Genomic DNA, 24269 nt, shown 5'->3' on the forward strand with positions numbered 1-24269 from the left:
ACCCCAGGACAGATCTTTGATTAAAAGCAGCTATCCGAAGGTACAAGTGGTTTGGGGGGGACAGATTGTGGGTACAGAGTCACTTTAAGGTAGAAACCTTTTTTATCATGGGTTAATGGTGTAATGGAGGCGGGGCTCATTGCGGAAAGTCACACCTCTTGAGGATGCTGATGCGATGAGTCATGGCTGGACAGAAGGCAGAATGGCCAGTAAGCCCCACCTCCATGACACTGTGCACTGGTAATCATTCTGATTATTTCTGCACATTGCCCATACACACCATCTGTTATGTGGCTCATTGTGTAAAACTCAGATTACAGAACACATGGTAAGAGGATTTAATGTACAGATTTCAGATGATTCTGAGTTCTAGCCATTATTAATAGGAATTGTCTTCTTCCATCTCAGGGGTCAGGTCTTACCTGCTCATACCCTGCTAAACACCGTGGATGTGGAACTAATCTATGAGGGGGAGAAATACGTGCTTAAGGTAATCTACGTGTATTTTCTGCAGGTGCAAAAAAATCTACAGGTATATAGAGTTTTCAGAAGAAAAAAAATCATAAATTGCTGAAAAATGTTACCAGATTTTAACCCTTTCATGTCAGCCATAGGGCGATATACGTTCCTGCTGCTGCCCTGTACAGTAGAAATGCGTATAAATGTCCCTGACATGAAGGGGTTTTAATGTGTGTGTGTGTGTGTGTGTGTGTGTGTGTGTGTGTGTGTGTGGTGGGGGGGGCTGCTTCAGTGTGATCAGCCCCCTCATACATTAGTGTCCCAGGAGTTTGGGATAATCACAAAGCTGCCTGTTATTAACCCCTTAAACCCCACAATCTATAGCAATTGCAGCATTTAAGGGAGAGGTACCGGTCACTGACTGATCGGGACTCTCACAGCAGGGGGCGTATTACTTACCACCGTCCTAGCAGATCAGCGAGCTTCTCTGCCTCAGGTAATTAAGAGAAGATCTAAAGTGAAAGCCATTCAAAAGTGGTTTAATGCATTTTTTTTTCATTTCCTGCCTGTGTCTGGTTCAGGTTCTTTTATGTAACATATTTGAACATGTGATTTTTTTTTTTAATGTGCAGCAGTATTTTTTTTATTTATTTATTTTTTAATTCATGTCCGGAAAAGATGCTAATCAGAATTTTGTTTTTCCTTTGCTCTAAATTCTTTGTAAATTTATAAATAATAATAATGGCTGCACCTGAGAATACAGTCTCACGAGCCCTGGACGTGAAAACGGTCGGCTGTATGCTTTGTTACTCTAGAGATGGTTACATCTAGAAGTTCCTATAAATTTGCTAGATCTTGCAGATCTGAGAGTCCTGTTTTTTTTTAACGGAAGGCGCGATGCAGAGGTTTAAAATGGTCGGACACAATGCTAAAAGGGTCAACCCTGAGACAAGTTTTCCTTCCTTCCTTATTAGTACAATGAAGCTTTGTACTTGTATTCGCTTGTGTTCCAGGTAACACGTCAGTCTCCAAACTCTTATGTTGTGATAATGAACAGCTCCTATGTGGAAGTGGATGTGCACAGACTGAGCGATGGCGGCCTGCTGTTATCCTATGATGGTAGCAGCTATACAACTTATATTAAAGAGGAAATTGACCGGTACGCAAAAGTTTCACATTTTTTTTGTTTCACTACTTGTCTCTGCGTAAAAAAGTAGGCTATGATTATACATCATCAAAAGGACGGCTGTTTTTATTGGACGACCGCCATTTAACTACAGATAAATCAAACGACCGTCATTTTGATGGTGTGTGAATGTAACCTTAAAGGGGTATTCCGCTTAAACATAGCTATTCATATGTTGCTACCCATGGTGAGACTAAGAATTCCTTCCATACTTGTTATCTATTCTGTCTCCTTCCCTCAGTTCTAAGCTGCTGCTTTGTGCTGAAGAAACAAACATCTGTGTGTGAGCTTTTCTCTCTCTCCCCCCTCCCTTCTGAGACTGCTGATGTAAGTCCCTGACTGGCAACTTTGTAGCACCTATGTAATGCTGGGAGGGTTATTTACAATGAGTTCATCAGCAATTTGACCTCAGAATAACCCTCTCAGCATTACAAAGAAGCAACAATGTTGCAGTGAATGCCTACCAGGGACTTGTTTACATCAGCTGTCTCAGAAGGAAGGGGGAGGAGAAAAAAAAGCTCACACACCGATTTTTGTGTCTTGAGCAGAAAGCAGCAGCTTAGAACTGGGGGAAGAAGATTAAAGGGAACCAATCACACTAAAATTGGGCATAAAGGTAAGGAAACGTGCTGGTACATCAGCCAGCACGCTTCCTAACCATCCCCCTGTCCCCCCCGTCCCATGAACATTCAGCCCGCAAAGTTAGTTTAATCGTGTCCCGCGCTCTATGCAAATTACCATACAAGTAGTCACGGTGGGCGGGACGGCTGTTCGAGTAGTCACGGTGGGCGGGGTCTTCGTCAAGTAGTCACTGGGTCCTGGGCCGGCTCCTGTCGCTGTAATCACGCCCCTCCGGGGGGGGGGGGGCGGGATTGCACGTCGACGTCTTTACTAAGCTGCGCATGCGCAGTGCAGCCTGAGAAGACGCTGCTGTACTGCGCATGCGCAGCTTAGTAAGGCCGTCGGCGTGGCCAACGTGCAATGCGCCCCCCCCCCCCGAGTGACGTCACCAAGCGCCGCTTTACAACACGCCCGGATGGGCGTGATTACAGCGCAGGAGCCGGCCCAGGACCCAGTGACTACTTGACGAAGACCCCGCCCACCGTGACTACTCGAACAGCCGTCCCGCCCACCGTGTCTACTTGTATGGTAATTTGCATAGAGCGCGGGACACGATTAAACTAACTTTGCGGGCTGAATGTTCATGGGACAGGGGGGGACAGGGGGATGGTTAGGAAGCGTGCTGGCTGATGTACCAGCACGTTTCCTTACCTTTATGGCCAATTTTAGTGTGATTGGTTCCCTTTAAATAGATAATAACAAGTATGGAAGGAACTTTTAGTCTCACCATGGGCAGCAACATATGAAAAGTTATGTTTTAATGGTAAACCCCCTTTAAGCCTGGATGTAATCTGCTATGTTCCTAATAGCAAACCTTTTTGATTTGTGAGTAACTGGAAAACAACAATGGCATATGTCGTATGTTAAATTCAGCCCAGCTTTAGGCTTGTTGTCATTTTCTGGACCTACTGTTGATGGCCGAAGCTTCTCTCCTCGCCTTTAGGCCCTATAGCTGGAATATGTGCCATGTTGTAAATGAAGAAAAGAAATTCCGTATTTTTGCCCATTCTACAACCTGTTCCAAGTTAACCTGACGCATTACTTTCTGTTCGACCATGATTGAGCTCTGCTTACCTGTCATTCTGATCAATGTGTTTTTCTCCAGGTACCGGATCACCATTGGAAATAAAACCTGTGTTTTCGAAAAGGAAAATGATCCCTCTATTCTGCGCTCCCCATCTGCCGGCAAGCTTATCCAGTATGTGGTGGAGGATGGAGGCCATGTCTTTGCAGGGCAGTGCTATGCTGAAATTGAGGTATTGTTGAATCATGATTTAATTTTTTTAAGGAATGGTTAAAGGGGTACTCGGCGGGGGGGAATTTTTTTTCCTGACACCGGAGAGGAGGTGGCTGAGGGAAACTACGTCCACTCACCTCCCCGGTTCCAGCAGCGGGTCCCGCATCGCGGCGCTCCGGTGCCCGGTTCCCGGCTGCTTCCTGGTGTCTGACGCGGGGCCCGAGACTAAACTGATCCCACCTCCGTCACTGACTGGCTGAGCAGACCTGTGATGTCACGTCTCGGGCCCACGTCAGACACCAGGAAGCGGCCGGGAACCGGGGACCGGAGCCCCAGTGCGGAACCCGCCGCTGGAATCGGGGAGGTGAGTGGACGTCGTTTCCCTCAGCCACCTATTCCCCGGTGTCAGCAAAAAAAATGCCCCCCTGCCGGACTACCCCTTTAAAGGGGTACCCTGGGAGTGCTTTTTTCACTATGGCTGGGGAGGGTTGGTTGAAAGCAATAAGGTCCTTTTTACCTCATGTTCCAGTGTTGGGTCCTGCATCATGCTGCTATTGTCTTCAGCCCATTCCTGGTCTGTGGTGTGGCTTGAGATGTGACGTTACCAGCCCGCATAACTATTCTCAGAGCAGGAATCTGCCGGGGACTGAAGCAGCGCGATGCGGGACTTAGGGCTGGAATCGGGGAGATAAGTGGACCTAATTGCTTTCACTGAATACCACATTACAGATTTGTAATTTATTTCTAGTTTAAAATCCCAAGTCTTCCAGTACTTATCAGCTGCTGTATGTCCAGCAGGAAGTGGTGTAATCTCTACAGTCTGACACAGTGCTCTCTGTTGCCACAACTGTCCAAAGCAGTAGGAAATCTCCATAGAAAACTTCTCTTGCTCTTGACAGTTCCTGGACAGAGGTGGCAGCAGAGAGCGCTGTGTCAGACACCAATTCCTGCAGGACATACAGCAGCTGATAAGTACTGGAAGACTGAAGATTTTTAAATAGAAGTAAAATACAAATCTGCAAATCTTTCTGAGGCTATTTGATTTGAAAGATTTTTTTTTTTCCTCTGGAGTACCTATTTATTAAAGTAGAAGCTCATGTGTATATCTATTTCAGTTGACGTGGCATGCATGGGTTGCCTTCCATTTTGATTCCGATTTCCCCTCTGATATGCAGTCTGCATTTCCCATAATACCTTTTGGCTTTACATAGGCAGAAGGAGCCTCATTACAGCACATACTCCTATAAAATTGCAGCAAGTGACAGATCAGTGACACAGAACTAGAATTTTATACCCCATTTTCCAGCAATATAGTGTGTCTTTTATGGTAAGAAGTAACTAGGGTATTTTCTTATATAACAGGTCATGAAGATGGTGATGACTTTGACAGCCGTGGAGTCAGGATGTATCCATTATGTGAAGCGTCCTGGGGCTGTTCTCGAGCCTGGTTGTGTAATTGCCAAACTTCAGCTCGATGATCCCAGCAGAGTTCAGCAGGTAGGACATTGTAGAAGCAAAGCCTTTATTGCACTATGTTTTACATACATCTCAGTAACCTAAATATATTTGGGGTATCCTCACACACGATAAAATAAAAAGCTAAATATGACCACAATTTTCTGCGAACATATAATATGTGAACAGATGGGGGAAAAAAGAAAAGGGCTGTATTTTGAAAAGCAGGACATAAGTAATAAGCATTTTCATTATTATTCTATACGGTGTGTGCACTGCCGTCTGATCTCCAATTGACTTCAATGAAGCGCATTATTATTTTAATACAGCTGTATTTTAGTACTACGGTGGAACATAGCCTACATCGGGACGCCATTCTGGTGGGGGTCCTCTGGGGGAGAGGTAAGTTAGTACTAGGGGGGAACATAGCCTACGTCGGGACGTCTTTCTGGTGGGGGTCTTGCGGGGAGAGGTAAGTTAGTACTAGGTGGGAACATAGCCTACGTCGGGACGTCCTTCTGGTGGGGGTCCTGCGGGGAGAGGTAAGTTAGTACTAGGGGGGAACATAGCCTACGTCGGGACGTCCTTCTGGTGGGGACAGGTAAGTTAGTACTCGTTAGTAATCGATTTCCCCCCTGCCGGCTGCCGGATTTTATAATCTGCCGGACTTTTCCTTTAAATTCAAATTATGTAACGATTTTCTTCACCATAATTGTTCTGTGTAATAGGGCCCTTAGACCCCTATTACACCTATCTGTATCGTTTAAAAATTCACTATAACGATCGAAAATTACAGATTATCTTCCTGTGTAACAGCGCCCAACGATCAAACCACAAGCAAAAAAATCATTAATCGTTGTCTTTTAAAATGTCGAAAAATCGTTTGTGGTTAACCGACTTTTCACAAATCTGTTAATTTGCAGATGTTCATTCGTTTGTCGTTTGCAGATAAAACTATAAGTCATTTGCAGATGTATCTGACAGATTTTTTTTGGTCATAAAGGACTGAGATTTCTCCTCTTCTCAAATCCATTCCTGGCTTTGGCTTCAAAAATCTGTGAGATACCTGTGTGTAATGCCATACCCGCCCCCCCCCCCCCCCCCCCCCCGTGTATTGAGTGTGTATGTATCTATCTATCTATCTGTGTGTGTGCAAGTGTTATCTTTTTTTTCTTCTGTGTTTCAGGCTGATCTCCACACAGGGACTCTGCCAGTAATACACAGCACAGCTATGCAAGGAGAGAAGCTACATCGAGTCTTTCACTATGTGCTAGATAACTTGGTAAATGTCATGAATGGATACTGCCTACCAGAGCCTTACTTCAGCGGCAAGGTAACTATCCTGTACCTGGTCACATGACATGTCCATCAAGTTTAACTAAGGGGCCTATTCCACAGGAGCGATAATCGGCCCGATTCAGACAATTTTCGCTCGGTGGAATAGAGAGAATGATCAGCTGATGATCGTGTCATCGGCTGATCGTTTATTTAGGTTCAGACCTAAAATCGTTGTTTGCCACCAGCACATCGCTACAGTTGAATAGCATGACGCGGCGACCAAAGATTTCAGCAGAACCATACATTACCTGTCCGGGCTGCAGGTCTTCTTCTCCCGATCCCGCGCCCCAGCATCGGCTTTGGAGCGGGGCTATCTGAACTGACAGACCCCTAAGCCAATCACTAGCCGGGACCGCCGCGGCCAGTGATTGGCTGAGCGGTCTGTCAGTTTAGGCAGCCCCGCTTCGAAGCTGCTGCGGCTCGCGGGATCGGGAGAAGAAGACCTGCAGCCCGGACAGGTAATGTATGAAGCAAGGGCTGCAAGGACATTGGTAACGATGTCCCTGCAGCCCTTGTTTCACGATCATCGAGGCCGTGAAATGGGCCCAGTAAACGAGCACCGATCTAGCAGATCGGCGCTCATTTACGTTGTTGCTCATCCGGTGGAATAGGACCCTAAGAGAGCAGGGGGGGATCTATTCACAGCCAGGCTTTGTTTCCCCGGGTGGAATAAAGCAACAGACATGCAATACTAATGTGGTGTAACAATATTCCCTACCCAGGAAAGCATACCCTGGTATTGTGTCAGTGTGGCTGTCACATAGTATACATGATGCTACCTGACACATCTCATGCATTGATATACAGATTTATTGCGTCTGATCAGAAAACCTGACTAAAGATACAAATAAATGTAAACTGTAAAGAGTCTCCAGACTTACAAGGTATCCGGCTGTGCACACTTCTCGCCTATATATTGGATCCAGACAGATTCAGAATATACTCTCCTTTTTACCTTTTATAAAAAAAAATGAAAAATCTTACGGCAGACTATTAGGCTGGGTTCACACTGCATTTTTGCAGTCTGTTTAACGTACCCAGTGGATGCAGTTGTGTGACATCCCTTTGGATCTGTTTTTCCATTGACTTTAGATGATAAAAAAAGGTATCGAAACAGATTTCTCTGACAGATTTTTGAAGCCAAAGCCAAAAATGGTTTTAAGAAATAGGAGAAATCTCAGTCTTTCCTTTATGACCTGTTCTGTGTATAGTCTGTTCCAGGCTTGAGCTTTAATAATCTGTCGGATAAATATCTGTGTAAGAGGGCCCTTAGGCTATGCTCCCACTACGTACAGATAAGCTCAGGCAACAGCCGTGTGTGACCGTCATTTCCAGTTGTTGTTTGAGTTATCAGTACGTTGTGCACACACCGCCTAAGGGCCCTATTACACGGGACGATTATCGTAATTGCAGGCAACGATTGAAAAATCGTTCGTATGTCGTTGATCGTTGATTTAGATCTAAACCTAAAATTATTGTTAATCGTTCGCTAATCCTTCGCTCAAGTTCCGCATTTGTTCACTAATCGTTCAGTGTAATAGCACATTGCCCGTTGTTCTCCTGAGATCAGAAGGAATAAACGATCGCAATAACAATCGTATCTAACAACCATCGTTCTGTGTAATATGGTGAAAGATTTCAGGTTAGCGATAAACACTCTCGTTTGCGATCGTTACTCGTTAATCGCTCCGTGTAATGGGGCCCTTAGGGTGGGTTCACACATAACGCATCTGCAGCAGATCTCACACTGCGAGTTTGTGTCGAAATCTGCTGCGAATCCCTTCACTCTCACTTTCAATGAGATTACAAACTGGCGTGTGTAAAAGGCAGCCCCCCTTAACCCCCACGGCCTGGTGCATATATTACCAGGTCCACGCTCCAGCTTTTTCGGGGGTTCCTAGCATCTAGATGTCCTACTCAGCCAATCGGTGCGCTGCCCTGCCGCAGCCACTGATTGGCTGAACAGGATGGCAGTGACCCAGGAGCTGGAGAAGCAAACCAAATCACAGACCAGTAATGTATGCACCGAGCCGCGGGGTTAAGGGGGGCCCCCTTTTACATACTCTCAGTGGGATGACAATCTCAAACTCTGCAATCTCTGCAAACTTGCAGCGTGGAATCTGCTGTGGATCCGTTATGTGTGAACCCACCCTAAAAGTAACTAGTTAAGACTATATCTGTTAAATGCAGACTGCAAACACACAGTGTGAACCCACCCTCACTTGCATTGTGTAATGTAACCGGTTTCCTTATGCCCAAGAGGTTAAACACGGCATCGCCCATTGGCTGCTGAGTGACAGCTGTCTGCCTGGACCCAATAGAGGGAGAAAGCTGTCAGACAGCAATTTCCCAGCACACCGACATTCTGATGGTGAAAAATCAACCATAAAATTTTGTGTCCAGAAGTAACAGAACTAAACTTTTTTTTTTTTTTTTTTTTTTAAGGTTAAAGACTGGGTGGAAAGACTAATGAAGACTCTTCGGGATCCCTCGCTACCTCTGTTGGAGCTTCAGGACATCATGACCAGTGTATCAGGGCGGATCCCACCCAACGTGGAAAAAGCTATAAAAAAAGAAATGGCGCAATACGCCAGTAACATCACCTCCGTGTTGTGCCAGTTTCCAAGCCAGCAGGTAAAGCTTCAGCTCTGGAAACTCTCCGCATCATCTGGTATTCTGCCAATAGGAAAGGAATAGAATGGGAACCAGTCACATTGAAAATGCTGCCCAGTCTGCAGGCAGCGTGTTATAAAGCTTATCTGTTGTCATGTTTCCTCACCCCATCAGTACGCAGTCGATTTTGCTGGCGGGAGATTTGTAACTTCTAATAAAAAAATCTTTGGTCATCCAGCACCTGTATCAGCTGCTGTATGTCCTGCAGGAATTGGTATGTTCTTTCCAGTCTGACACAGTGCTCTCTGCTGCCACCTCTGTCCATGTCAGGAACTGTCCAGAGCAGCAGCCAATACCTAGCTTGTTGTACAAACATGTTAACTATACTGTTGGCACTAAAGTCAGTGCTTATAGATTTTCTCTTTTGTAATATGTTCTTAAAAAACCTAATAAAAACATTGAACCAGAAAACCTCTCCTGCTCTGGACAGTTCCTGACATTGACTGAGATGGCAGCAGAGAGCATTGTGTATAGCATTTTAATAGAAGTACATTACAGGAAGCGGAATATAAAATCATGTCCTGCTGATACCAGGTACCAGTGATGTCACATGCTATCTGGCCTGAGACTGACCCGATGTGTTGGCGCTGTGGTGGTGCTCGGGGTACCTTCCTGCACATTTTCTGGTCGTGCCCCCTACTGAAGCCCTTTTGGGACAAGGTACAGGAGGTCTCCCGCCTGGTGACGGGGCTCTCCATAGACTTTACCCCTGCGCTGTTCCTCCTGCATCACAGCGAGATGTCCATGAAAAAATACAAACGCTCATTGCTCCGCTTTCTGGTCATAGCGGCTAGATCCTGTGTCCCTCTGTACTGGAAACGCACTGTACCCCCGCCAATCTCGCTCTGGGTAAGCAAGGTCAATGAACTCATGAGAATGGAGGACCTCACTTCCTCCTTACACAATGCTAATTCTCGTTTCACTAAGACATGGTTCAGTTGGTTGGAATTTCAAGGCACGACAGAATATGCCATCTTTCTCGTACAAGATGCGGAGTCCATCTCACCTTCCTGAATGCGAGCCATGAGGCGGACATAAACAGTCATTGGCGGTAGCTGTAGTTTCTGCACCCCCCACCCCCACCCCCACCCCCTCCTGAGGTTTCCTGCCCCCCCTCCATGCCTTTCCCCTTTTCCTCTTGCTCTTCTCTTTCCCTTCCTACCTTTCTCCTCTTCTTCTCCCCCTTTGCCCCCTCTCTCTGCCCGAGAAGTCTCTCTTTTTCTTTCTTCTTCCTAAAGGTTTCATTCTATCTAGTGTATCTGCACCTAAGGACGGGCCGTGCCTCCTCCCTTACGGCACCTGCTGATGAACACGTACAGTTCCTGATGATACAGTGTAACCGGTGTGCCCCGGTTCCTGCCTGTAACTGCGAAAATGTGGTTTTGGTTTGTCTAAATAAAGAATTTATTCAGTTCAGTAGGTCGGATAATCTCAGCCATAGCTTCTCCTGACAGCGTGGTACCTTTACATGCAGGAAAAGCAGTGTTTTTTTGTTTTTTTTTTTTGTTTTTTTTTTTAAATCCACCGCAAACTAACTAGACATCGGGGCTAAGACCGGGCTGTGACTAGTCATCGTGCTCTGCGGGGTGATTGACAGGTGAAGAGAGACCATTAGTAGCCTCCTTGGCTGTCAATCACTGCCCATCCTACAATGTAGAAAAAATGTGTAAAATTTCCTTCATAGCATGCACCAACTTACTGGCGGCACACTACTGTTTCTATGGCACGCCACACTATGAGCATAAAGCTCTACGGAAAGTATGTACAGGAGAAGGGCCACCTATAACCTGTCTAGCACAGTATGAGAGCACCAGGCCCATGGAAATTGAGTAGCCATGTATACAGTATATATTCATACATTGGAGGGTCTGGTCCCACCTATGTTAAAAGTTGCAGTGTGGCAGGGGTAAGTGTAGCGGTAACTTAAAAAAAAAAACGATTTCTCGATTCAACAATATTGCATCCAGTTTTATCATTTTTGTGAATTATTCTGCGTTTCCTTTAGGTTTTAAAAAAAAAAAAAAAAAAAAAAAACATTTTTCTTTCCTTTTGCACAGATTGCAAACATATTGGACAGTCACGCAGCGACACTGAACCGTAAATCTGAACGTGAGGTTTTCTTCATGAACACACAAAGCATTGTGCAACTGGTGCAAAGGTGAGATGTTAAGTGAGCGAGCGAGGGCGAGGAGCGCTCTACCATAACCAGGGATTTGCTTCACAGAGTTTGGATGGTTGTTTTTCACCGACACATAAATCACATTATTGTCGATTTCAACATCATTTTATGGTGTTTTGGCTCGTCCCCCCCCTCCTCCCCCCTTTTTTTTTTTTTTCAAACATGAAAATCTAAATTTCTTCCAAACTGAACAGGTATTTCCACCTTTGCTCACACTTTTTAGAGCGCTCACACCCATGCAAAGAGAAAACTAAGCAAATAGCCTTGGAATGAACCAGGGAAGGTTTTGTCTTCATATCTAGTGTTAAGCAAACCTGTCAATGTTCGGGTTTGTCTATTTGCAGCTTGAAAGGACGAGAAGACTACATAGGGGGAGCTTTAGGGGAAGGCTGTTTCTTTATTTTCATGCTGTTCCCACCAACATATAAACTTTTTTTTTTTCTTCCCAGAGAATGGTACACATGGTTCCATCTGGTTCTTTTGAGTAGAACAGAGCAGCACATGATATAGTAATGGTAAAGGATTCTCTACTTTTCATACAGACCATTCAGGCCAAATTAAAGTCTACATATCATTTAGATTTGCCATGTCATTAGACATGTCACAAGTTATTGATCACAGTGGGTCTCACTGCTGACACCCTCTCTGATCAGGAGGTATAGTCTTGGAGGGAACACAGAACCAGCTCCATCCATTCCCCGGCCGGCTACTAATTCCAGCAATGTAGCCTCATAGACTAACATTGTCAGAATTGGCCATTACGGAGATACGTCCAGGGAGTGGATCACGCAGCTGCCGCACTCTCTTCCCAGCTATATCTTCCAATTGCAGCAGTGAGATCCGCTGCAGTCAATAACTTTTGACTTGTCTGACTACTTCTCTAAAGATGATATTTTTATTGGCTTCTACTCTTTAAATGATTTAGACAATAGTACTTCTCTATATAAAATCTCGTCTGGTAAGCAACGAATTACACTGATCCTTTGTAAATGGATATTTGGACAGAATGACCTGGTGTCCTTGCAGAGTTTTGTGACTAGGCCTATTTCCTTGTCTCTAATGACTGAGCATTTCTGTGTGTTTTATTAAACATCTATATAATTTTGTCAGGTACCGAAGCGGCATACGAGGTCACATGAAAGCTGTAGTCATGGATTTGCTCCGTCAGTATCTGAAAGTTGAAACACAGTTCCAGCACGGTATGTTCTTTGCTTTTACGTTGCTGTTTCATTATGAATCCAAAAACAAATCAGCCTCATTCATTTTCATTTTCATCTAATGGCATCTTAGGAGTTTTGGAGACAGATAGCTAGATAGTAAGCTACTAAAAATGGTGTTTGGCTGCCACCTGCTGGTGAAATGCGGTAGGGACAAGTACCCTTATAAAACCTACGCTTAGATTAGATATACACTCATTTAGGTACCCATTGCCTTTTTCATATGCAGATTGAAATGCACTATGACCTAAGCAGCGAGTGGACACCACAAACAATAAATAGAGAGAATCTTTGTCACTGGGTGCAGAATGATCCCCATAAGATGGTACACTAAGGCACACATGTAACGGAAAACGACAAAGACGTGTACCTATAAAGAGGCTGCACTTCTCAAGAATATATAAATGATAGGTTTAATATGCATCTTTAGGATAAAACACATTAAGGGTGCCTTCACACGTACCGTATCGCTGCGTTTTTAACGGTGCGTTTTTGCTGTGTTTTTTACATGCGCGTTTTGATTTTCACATGATTTTCATGTGAAAATCAAAATGCGCATGTAAAAAATGCAGCAAAAACACACCGTTAAAAACGCAGCGATACGGTACGTGTGAAGGCACCCTAAAAACTGTTAAAACCACAAATAAAACCAAATGAGGAGAAACCACAAGGAACCATAAAGGAAACCCCCGGACTCCAACTCTGATCCCTAAATAATAATCTGAAATGTAGTTATATATATATTATTATATACATATATAACTATATTTATATATATATATAAATATAATGCAGTGAGGAAAGGTGTACCCCCTCCCCCATGTAAGGTGAATACCACAGAGTCCCCAAACCCCACACGTTTCATCACTCTTGGTAACTTCCTCAGGGGGATTACACTATGGAAAATCAGAATATTTTTTTCCTCTACACATATGTATAACCTGTGAGTGAGTTCGCACATACCTAATCTGCTCTGGATTTCATGTAGCAGAATTAAAGGTTTGGCCACTTTATAGTAAAATTGTTTAGTGTACAGTATTAGTAACTGTGCTCACTACACTTACTGCCAGCAGCTCCCCGTATACTCACTGTATATATTGAAAGCAGCTCCCTGTGTGCTCACTGTATATACTGCCAGCAGCTCCCTGTGTGCTCACTGTATATACTGACAGCAGCTCCCTGTACTCACTGTATATACTGACAGCAGCTGCCTGTGTACTCACTGTATATACTGCCAGCAGCTCCCTGTGTGCTCACTGTATATACTGACAGCAGCTCCCTGTACTCACTGTATATACTGACAGCAGCTGCCTGTGTACTCACTGTATATAGTGACAGCAGCTCCCTGTACTCACTGTATATAGTGACAGCAGCTCCCTGTACTCACTGTATATAGTGACAGCAGCTCCCTGTGTACTCACTGTATATACTGACAGCAGCTCCCTGTACTCACTGTATATACTGACAGCAGCTCCCTGTGTACTCACTGCACTTACTGACAGCAGCTCTCTGTGTACTCACTGTATATACTGACAGCAGCTCCCTGTGTACTCACTGTATATACTGACAGCAGCTCCCTGTGTACTCACTGTATATACTGACAGCAGCTCCCTGTGTACTCACTGTATATACTGACAGCAGCTCCCTGTACTCACTGTATATATTGACAGCAGCTCCTTGTACTCACTGTATATACTGACAGCAGCTCCCTGTACTCACTGTATATACTGACAGCGGCTCCCTGTGTCCTGCTGTGTGCTGAGTCTGTCCATAAGATGGCCGACATGGAGAAGCATGTGACCATGCCTTTTGAGGGCCAGTTCACACTGAGTAAACACAGCGTAATTCTGCGGCGGACCTCTCCGCCGCGGAATCCCGCCGTGCTCAGTGTGCTGCTGTAAGTGAATGAGAGGGCGCGCGCTCGTCCGCTGCCGCTGCTCTCCGCTCAAAGAAGTGACAAGTGACACCCTCTCTATACCTCCCAACTTTTGCAAAGAGGGACATTTGCGCCGTGGTCCCCATAGCCACGCCCCCATAGCGGCCCTCCATAGCCACGCCCCCATAGTGACCCTCCATAGCCACTCCCCTCCATAGCCTCCTACAGCCAATCCCCCATATAGTGCCTACATAGTAGCCAATGCCCCTATATATGCCCCACATAGTAGCCAATGCCCCCATATAGTGCCCCACATAGTAGCCAATCCCCCCATATAGTAGCCAATCCCCCATATAGCACCCCACATAGTAGCATATCCTCCCATTTGTGTGGCCCGACCAGAAAAACAATAAACCAGCAACTCACCTGTCCGCCGGTCCCAGCAGCTCCTCTCCCGGCAGAGCACGCACTCCCGTCATCCTTCGGGGCGGGCAGCGGGGTATTTAGACACTGACTGTGCCAGAAGTAATTCATGATAGAGGCTGCAGGTCACTTCCGGCACAGTCAGTGTCTGTATACCCCGCTGCCCGCCCCGGAGGATGACGGGAGTGCGCGCTCTGCCGGGAGAGGAGCTGCTGGGACCGGCGGACAGGTGATTTACTGGTTTATTGTTTTTTTCGGTGGGGCCACATATAATGCGGGACACTGGGTGCCGTTCCGCGACTGCGGGACAGCACCCCGAAAATGGGACTGTCCAGCGGAATCCGGGACAGTTGGGAGCTATGCCCTCTCATTTACTTACAGCAGCACACTGAGCACAGCGGGATTCCGCCACGGAATAATGCCGAGTTTACTCAGTGTGAACTGGCCCTAACAGTATAAGTAAATAAGCTGAAAGCATGAAATCTGAAGCCAGGCATCACACAATACACGCAAACCAGTGATATGTGATCGGATGATGTATATAATACAACTCTGCTCTGTGCCTCTGTGCTGCCCACTGCAGGCTCCATCCCTGCATCTACTTTCGCTATAGATGTAGACTAGCCTCTGTGCTGCCCCCTGCGGGCTCCATCCCTGCATCTGCTTTCCCTATGGATGTAGACTAGCCTCTGTGCTGCCCCCTGCGGGCTCCATCCCTGCATCTACTTTCCCTATGGATGTAGACTAGCCTCTTTGCTGCCCCCTGCAGGCTCCATCCCTGTGTCTGCTTTCCCTATGCTCAGCTGTAGTGTGGATTTAGACTAGCCTGTGTGCTGCCTCCTATACACTATATAGACACTAAAACTCCTGCAATCATACCTAACTTTAGCAAACCTGCAGAAGTTCCCAGACCAGCACTGAGCAGTCTGACCTGTGCATCCAGCGTTTTCTCTAGCCATAAAGTCTGCACATTGCACAGTCTGTTTGTCTCCTCTTCCTCCTCTTCCCCTCCCACTCTCCATAGGCTAAAATAAGCAATGCAAACCTGCCTTCATTCTGCTTCTCTCTGCTGTAGACGGCTTTGCAGTGTTTCACAGTGGCCAAAGCAAATTGTACAACATGGGTCAAAGATATGGCATTTAAAGGGAACCGATCAGCCCGCTTGGGCTGATATGGTTCCCTTGAGCATAGTATAAAGCACCTGGAGCGGCCCCGACACGCACCGGTCGCGGCCACAGCAGGTGTTTTATAACGGAGAAAATGACTTTTATTCCCCGGCTCGTGACTAGATACGAGCGGGGAAGTAGTCATGGGGGGCGGCTCCCCGCTCGTATCTAGTCACTGCGCTCTGCCTGTCAGCGCGTTCGGCGGGATGATTGACAGGCAGAGGCCAGTAACGGACCTCTCTGCCTGTCAATCATCCCCTCTGAGCGCGCTGACAGGCAAAGCGCAGTGACTAGATACGAGCGGGGAGCCGCCCACCATGACTACTTCCCCGCTCGTATCTAGTCACGAGCCGGGGAATAAAAGTCATTTTCTCAGTTATAAAACACCTGCTGTGGCCGCGACCGGTACGTGCCGGGGCCGCTCCAGGTGCTTTATACAATGCTCAAGGGAACCATATCAGCCCAAACGGGCTGATTGGTTCCCTTTAATAACAAACCCTGACCTCAAGCTAAGACTGAAGATCCCCAGTTAACAATAACTTAAAAACACTATTTAAGCTGCAGTAATAGCCCTCCAGTCAGTGCAGTTTCCCAACATATTTCTCCCTTCAACATTAACAACACTAGGCTTCATCGGGGGAACAAATAGCTGACATACAGTGATGATTACAACTAATGAATATGTAACCTTATGTTTGACGAGAACCCGGCACCTGGGGCAGAGCCCGTACGCCCCCCCTCCCCAGTAGAGCCCCTATACTTACCCCCTCCTGTTGTTCCTGTCGAGTGGAAGCCGCCACCCGCTGGTCTGCGTGCTCGATATGTAAATGAGAGGAGGTGAGTCTGACATCCATCAGGAGGGGATGAGTATCGGGGGCTCTACCAGGGGTCGGGCGGCCTCTGCCTCGGGTGCCGGGGGGACAGGTAAATCATGATAATTTTTAAGAGACACAGCTCACACAGAGCTACGCGCTTTACATCCCCTGAGCATAGATGGAGTACATGGCTATGGAGTACATAAAAAACAGGTTATACATGGATACCCAGGCCATCATTTGTATGATTCGTTCCTCATTACGTTCCCAGCATTCTCCTTGTATCTGTCACATATTAGTTGTGGAGGGATTTGATCTTTTCCCTCTGCTTTTGGTCCTTCAGGTCATTACGATAAGTGCGTCTTCAGTCTCCGGGAAGAGAATAAGAGTGACCTCACAATGGTGCTGAACTACATTTTCTCCCACGCCCAAGTCACCAAGAAGAATCTTCTGATTACTATGCTGATTGTAAGTCCCCCATTAATAAAGTTCGGGATCTGGATAATTTCCTGCTGTTGTCTTCCCTTTTAAAGGGGTTGTCCAGCGAAAATCTTTTTCTTTGAAATCAACTGGTGTAAGAAAGTTATATAGATTTGTAATTTACTTCTATTAAAAAATCTCATTTATTAGCTGCTGTATGTTCTGAAGGAAATGTTTAATTTTCAGTATGACACACTGCTCTCTGCTGACATCTCTGACCGAGACAGGAACTGTCCAGAGCAGGAGAGGTTTTCTATGGGGATTCAGAGTTCCTGTATCAGCCAGAGATGTCAGCAGAGAGCACTGTGTCAGACTGAAAATAAAACAAAATTTCCTGCATGACATACAGCAGCTAATAAGTATGGGAAGACTTGAGATTTTTTAATTGAAGTAAATTACAACTCTATGTAACTTTCTGACATCAGTTGATTTGAAAGCAAAAGATTTTCACTGGATAACCCCTTTAACACCTTCAGGACCAGGCTCGTTTGGGCCTTAGGGACCTGTCTTACCTGTCTCACTATGCGGTTACAGCTCTGTGATGCTATACCTTATTCAGGCAATTCTGAGATTTTGTTTTTTCATGAGTCATTGTACTTTTAGTGGTAAATTTTGGCAGGTATTCTTACATTTCTTTTGTGAGAAATGGTGTCTTACTCAAAAAATTGCAAAATTTTCTAACTTTAAATTTTCTGTGGTCCCCATGTGGGTTAAATCATGTGGTCATTGCTTCACTTTGCATGTGGCGATACCTAATAACTGTGTGTGGTTTTTTTTCTACATTTATTATTTGCATTGGGGGATATGGGCATTTTGGGGGAGATTTATTAATGTACACCCCCAGCCGTAACCTCAACCCCCCTCGCCTAATGGGCAGGCAGGGGGCAAGGAAAGTTTTAACCTTTTTTAATTCCCACCCATAATCTAAGTTTGTGTGTAATAGGTTTCTATTAAAGGAATTGGAACATTTTGTCTGTATCACATCCTGACTCACACCCTAAGGCTGGGTTCACACACAGTATATTTCAGGCAGTATTTGGTCCTCATGTCAGGTCCTCATAGCAACCAAAACCAGGAGTGGATTGAAAGCACAGAAAGGCTCTGTTCACATAATGTTGTAATTGAGTGGATGGCCGTCATATAATGGCAACTATTTGCGGTTATCTTAAAACAACGGCTGTTTTATTGAAATAATGGCAGTTATTTACCGTTATATGATGGCCATCCACTCAATTTCAACATTGTGTGAACAGAGCCTTTCTGTGTTTTTAACCCACTCCTGGTTTTGGTTGCTATGAGGACCAAATATTGCCTGAAATATACTGTGTGTGAACCCAGCCTTAAGCTGCAGAAAATCCTCACTGCCTACTCCCCTCTGTCTCCACTCCTCTGCCCTCCCCCTCCCTTCTGAGACAGAGGTCACATGATCTGTCTCTTGTGTTGCCAGGCAAGCTGTAACCACCACTGACATGACACAATGATCACCTGGCCGAGGGCGGGGGAAACTACAGACTCTCCTAATATAGGGAAATGTAGACACTGTTGTTTCAGCTCTCTCCTGTACAAGACGGGGGTTGGTTCTGAAGTACAATGCATGCTGGGAGATGTAGCTTCCTGGCCAGGTGCTATGACGTAAAACTTATCCTTTGAAACTCTTCAAGTTTCTCCACCCTGCTTGAAGCCCCAGATTCAATCTTTTACAAACAATTGGCGAGGGATCAATGAGTGCACCTGTATGCTTTTTTTTTTCTTTTTTTCATGGGATTGCTGGAGTTCCCCTTTTAACCAAGGACAAAACAAGAAGCAAAAAAAAAATTCTATCAGAGAATAAAAACATTAATAACATTAATAGTCTAGTTAAATTAGTAGAAAAATATATGTATAAATCTCACCTCTTTGGGGCATTTTATTCTTTTACATGCCCAAAGAGAAATCGATTAATTATTTGATTTGTAATTGATAAAACAGCCAAAAAACTTGTGTTCCAGCCCTGCCGCTCTCCCAACATCTGTCAGAAATCATAGCTAGGGAGGAAAGGCATAATAACTATTTTATAATTAGCTGCAATCCCTCCTTTGTTAGGCCGTGTTTACACACGTTGCAGTTTCATTGCAGTAGTGCTGCGTTCTGATCGCATATGTGGAAATGCAGGATCTAAATACTTGTGTCCGTGTAAAATTTAAATTTTAGAATTTTTGAAATTTTTTGATTTAGAATTTTTTAGTTTACAGTTTACATAAATATATAGTAGGGGGAATTTATTAATGCTTTTCAGCATTTTTGCGCCGTACTGTCAATTTTTTTGCAAATTGCGCTAAAATTTTGTACAAATTAAAGGAAGTCTCAAATTCTTGAGTAGATAAACAGGTGCTCAAATATTTGCAACAATTTTACACAAAGAAATTGATACATTCCCTTTATACAGTATATATATTTGTGTAAACTTTGAAAACAGAATTTTTGACATTTTTGAAAAAAAAAAAATTTATGAAAAATTTTAAATTTTACACGTATTCATATCCAATGTCTGAGACTATAATAATAATAGTAACGCTCTTATGATAAGGGCTATGATCTGAACCTTGGATCTCGTACGTTTTAATTTGCGAGTATGCGCTGTTAGCTAGTGTGATTCTAAGTAACGCTTGCCTTAAGAATCTCATTATTGGAACACAGAACCGTATTTCCTCTGAGAATTCTGGAGTAGCTTTGAGCCGGGCCTGTTCATTTCTCAAGCAATCATAGCTGCGTGATGGAGAGAGAAAATGGCAGCTGTTCCTAGCTCAGGCCTTCAATTTTCTTCAGTGTCCAGCCATTCAAGTGTGTAATTACACAGGGATGACGGGGAAACGTCAGGCCTTGTAAGGGAACCGCTCGCAGGCTTCTGCCTGCAGACTGTGAGAGTGAGGACAAGAAAAATTCAATTAATGCGCCTGTATTTTGTGTGTGTCGTCTATAATTTTTAATGTATGCTGTTTACTCCTATGGAAAGGTCTAGCATGTATTGTAATTTAATCTTTTCCAGTCCCGTACACTTCTGGTGCTAACTGAAAATTGTATTATTCCGGATGTATCGGCTTGAAATTAGACTCTGAATTTTGTAAAGCTTTCTTTTTGCAGTTGCTTAGTTTATGAATGATAGGCTGTGTTTTTGCAACCAGGTGCATTTTTGTCCATTTGTTTTGATCCGTTTGACCATTGGCTTCCATTAAAAAACGGATCAAAATGCATCCTTTTTTTTTTTTTTTTAACGTACACAAAAACGTGGTAGATTTTGAGCCATTTTTGTAACAATGGAAGTCAATTGAAAAACGGATGCACATAAATGCATCTGTTTTTTCATCCCTTGTTTGCATAAAACTGATCAAAAAATGGTTTGAAAAAAAATGCAGTGTAAACCCAGCCTCAGTGGTACGTTAGTGGGGGTGGGGGTTGCGGTCAACCTTCTACATTACCCCCAAGGGGGGCGTTCCATTTCATCCAGCCTTTTGCACCATCCTGTACAGCGCGCTTGGACACACATGGGATACTTGGAGCCTCAAGCCTTCAATGGAGCTTTACTGATACAGATGTAGATGCGATTTCCTAGGACAACTTAATGAGAGAGAAAAGAAAAGGAAATAACATACAGTGGACATGGGGTGCATTAGAGGAGAAGCCCTGTGAAACAAAAACAAATCACAGGCAGACCGTGGGGTGTGGGACATAATAAAGAAAGTATACTTACCTGTCTCTGTGCCCCCTTATTGCTGTTCACAAGTCTCTCTGACAGTTGCTGGATGTCTTGTCATGTACTCGCCTCCTCCAGCTGCTGATCCAGAGCCCGGCTGATGGATTGCCTGCTCAGCCAATCAGTGACTGGGGCAGAACTACCCCTCTCCACCCCATGACCAGACTAGTTTCAACTAGTTTTACACATGACAATACTGCAGTGCCCGTGCATTTATGTATATACATGTATAAGTATAGACAGCCTCCTGCCCCCCCTTCAAATATGTTTTTGTACTATTAGCAGTTTCATCCTTGTGCTAATGTACCGTTTTGGTGCACTGGGGGAGGGACTACACTGTAGGACCACCCACTGGACTCCTAAGCCAGAAAAGGCAGAGATTTCAATAAATTACTAGTTATATGGAGTCTTTTCCCACAAATTTATGTCTACTCAGCTACTTATGCCATATAACCTGCCCCCTGCAGCTCAGATAGCATGTTCAACATGATCGGTTCCCTTCAAAGGGGTATTCCTATCTCAGCTAATATAGTTAGACTTGTAGGACTCAAGTTAAATATTTTTGCAAATACATTCAATTACCGAACTTGTCTCCTCCTCCTTTCCGCCCATTGTCTTGGTTACTAATTTGCTTTGTAGTGCACAGTCTACAATCCACCTATTATTAAGTCATTGATATAATCCACCTGAATTAAATAGCTATGAAGTTCCATCCCAAATGAAGAAAAAATTTTTTTTTTTTAATGTCCCTTTGTGTTTAGGATCAGCTGTGCGGCCGGGATCCCACACTAACAGATGAGTTGCTGAATATCTTGACAGAACTCACCCAACTGAGCAAAACCACTAACGCTAAAGTGGCCTTGCGGGCCCGTCAGGTAGGCATCGGATTCTGATCGGACTAGAATTGTGGGGGCAGGGTCTACTTTTTAATCACTGAATATGTTTCTTCCTTTACAGGTCCTTATTGCTTCCCATTTACCTTCATATGAACTTCGTCACAACCAAGTGGAATCCATTTTCTTGTCCGCCATTGATATGTATGGGCATCAGTTCTGCATTGAAAATCTTCAGGTAAATTCTGACAGGAAGGTGTGCAAGGCCTTAGGGGTCTATTACAGGAAACTATTATTGGCCATACTTGGCCTATGATCGTTAGTTGTAATGTAGGAGAGACATATTTAAAGGGGAACCCTAGAATATGGTGGTTTTATGATAAATTATTATTTTTTTTAATTTTAAAATAAAGAGACAATAATAGAAATTAAAACCAAAGCTCTGCTTCATATTGTAACAGTTTTGGTATCTGGCAGATTGATAAATCTCTGCCATTGAGCGACCACATGTAGGATGTGAGGTTTTATATGTAAAAGTAAGGTGGGGCTGTATCATTTTATTTCACTTGTAATTGAATACTGCATAATGCTCAGAAATCTTTTGTTGGGTTACTTTGATGCCTTCAATACTTGTTTTCTAAGGAGAACATTACAGGGGTACTCCAGGCAAGAGACTTTTTTTTTTTACATTAAGCACATTGGCCGCTGCCAATATCCTGCCAGTCTGTCCCGCTATTGAGCCGCTTCTGGGACCTTTGGCCGTGATGTTGCAGGCCTGCCCAGCCAATCGGTGGCTGCAGTGGTCTCCTCTGATGCTGATTGGCTGAGTAGACCTGCAATGTAGACAAACAGCTGCACGGAGCGGCAGGATAGTGGCGTCAGCTCTGGAGTCAGGGAGGCAAGTGGGATTTATTTTTTCAAAACAACAACCCATTCCATTCCCTTGCCCGGAGTACCCCTTTAATATGCATGTAGGAAGTGGAAAGGTTTATATAGCATGGAGCGTCCTTTTCTAAAATACCTACACTACATAACAATCACAGGATGATATAAAATTTGTGTTATATTTTGTGTTGTAATTAGATAGATATATAATATATCTGCATGTTATGTTTTCACTGTTGTGTATGAATGGAAGCACTAATGTGTGTTTATTTGTTTATTTTTTTCATTTTTATTTTATTTTTTTAAGAAACTCATTCTGTCAGAAACCTCCATCTTTGATGTCCTGCCAAACTTCTTTTACCACAGCAACCAGGTGGTGAGAATGGCTGCCTTAGAGGTAACTAGTTGTTGTTTTCTATCCTCTCCTACGTAGGATTCCTGCTAAGGTACAATGAACCTATAACATACAAGTTTTCAGGCACAATCTTAACCTCTTTGTGTCCCGATTTATTTTCAATTTTTAATTTTTAATTTTGTTCCTCATCGCCCTTTTAACGCTTTGATTCTTGTATAAACTGAGCCGCATAAGGCATTGTCTTTTGCCGGTGCTAGTTGTACTTTCTCATTACTCCTTTAATTTTACTATAAAATATTCAGCGAAACTGATAAAAAAAATTGTGGGGTAAAATAATAATTAAAAAAAAAAAAAAAAGGAATATAGTAGACTCTGGGGGACTTTGTATGTACATTATGCCACTTAAAGTACCATTTTTTTGTATTCTGTGGGTCAGTGAAATTACAGCGTTAATATAGCCATTTATATAGCTTTCATTTTATTTCAGTACTTTTAATTTTTTTTTTAATTTTTAATATGCCTACAATTCCTCTATTCTACCCCTATAATCCCCCTCCCCCGGGTCTATAGGGCTGTATTGGGCTTTTTTTTTTGCGCCATGATCCATAGCTTTTAACAGTACCATTTTGGTTTCTATGAGACTTTTTAATCTCTCTTGTTTTCTAATTTATAATGTGACCAAAAATCCGGAATTTTGGCATTTTTTTCCCTCCCCGTTTACACAGTGATTAATAATGTTAAATTTTATTCGGACAATTACCAAATATGTTTATTTTTTTAGTTTGGTTTATTTTAATTTTATATTTATTTAAACATTGCATAGATCAGTGAAGTCGGTGCTCTCCTTAGAGTCCGGCTGGGTCTGACTCTTATTAGCGGAGACCCATTGGCATCGTTTGAAGATAAATACTGTGGCACCTTGGTTTAAGAGTAACTTGGATTGAGAGCATTTTGCAAGAAGAACTCCCAGTTTTTTTTAAATTGTTACTTGGTATAAGAGCATTGCTTTGGTTTAAGAGCTCCCTGGACTGGGTGGGAGCCCGAGTGGGGAGGGGCACAGTCAGCTGTTTCTGAATGTTTGTTTCCTTTCTTTTACATGTTATTCAGAATAAAAAAATCATTATTTTTGGGGTGTGGAACCAATTGTCTGCATTTCACGTATTCCTTATGGGAAAATTTGCTTTCGTTTAAGAGTGGATTTGGATTACAAGCACGGTCCCGGAACGAATTATGCTCATAAACCAAGGCACCACTGTACAGCCCTTCAGCTCGCTAAGTGACATGTCTGCACCCCGCAGGGAGTGATGGGGAACCTGATAGGTGTGGCACCTGTTTTTCAGC

At 44.0% G+C, this 24269-nt stretch overlaps 1 protein-coding gene across 1 annotated transcript in view; it reads left to right on the forward strand.

Moving 5' to 3' along the window:
• Positions 1 to 24269, forward strand: part of ACACA (acetyl-CoA carboxylase alpha) — a 220232-nt gene that overhangs the window by 37692 nt on the left and 158271 nt on the right. The window contains exons 16-27 of the mRNA XM_069971462.1: positions 409 to 490; positions 1473 to 1618; positions 3372 to 3522; positions 4866 to 5000; positions 6145 to 6291; positions 8742 to 8930; positions 11027 to 11127; positions 12259 to 12347; positions 16989 to 17113; positions 21617 to 21730; positions 21813 to 21926; positions 22881 to 22970. Coding sequence (XP_069827563.1) covers positions 409 to 490; positions 1473 to 1618; positions 3372 to 3522; positions 4866 to 5000; positions 6145 to 6291; positions 8742 to 8930; positions 11027 to 11127; positions 12259 to 12347; positions 16989 to 17113; positions 21617 to 21730; positions 21813 to 21926; positions 22881 to 22970 — 1483 coding nt within the window. The remainder of the gene's footprint in view (positions 1 to 408; positions 491 to 1472; positions 1619 to 3371; positions 3523 to 4865; positions 5001 to 6144; positions 6292 to 8741; positions 8931 to 11026; positions 11128 to 12258; positions 12348 to 16988; positions 17114 to 21616; positions 21731 to 21812; positions 21927 to 22880; positions 22971 to 24269) is intronic.

This window comes from Dendropsophus ebraccatus, chromosome 5 (assembly GCF_027789765.1).
Source record: "Dendropsophus ebraccatus isolate aDenEbr1 chromosome 5, aDenEbr1.pat, whole genome shotgun sequence".
NCBI lineage: Eukaryota > Metazoa > Chordata > Amphibia > Anura > Hylidae > Dendropsophus > Dendropsophus ebraccatus.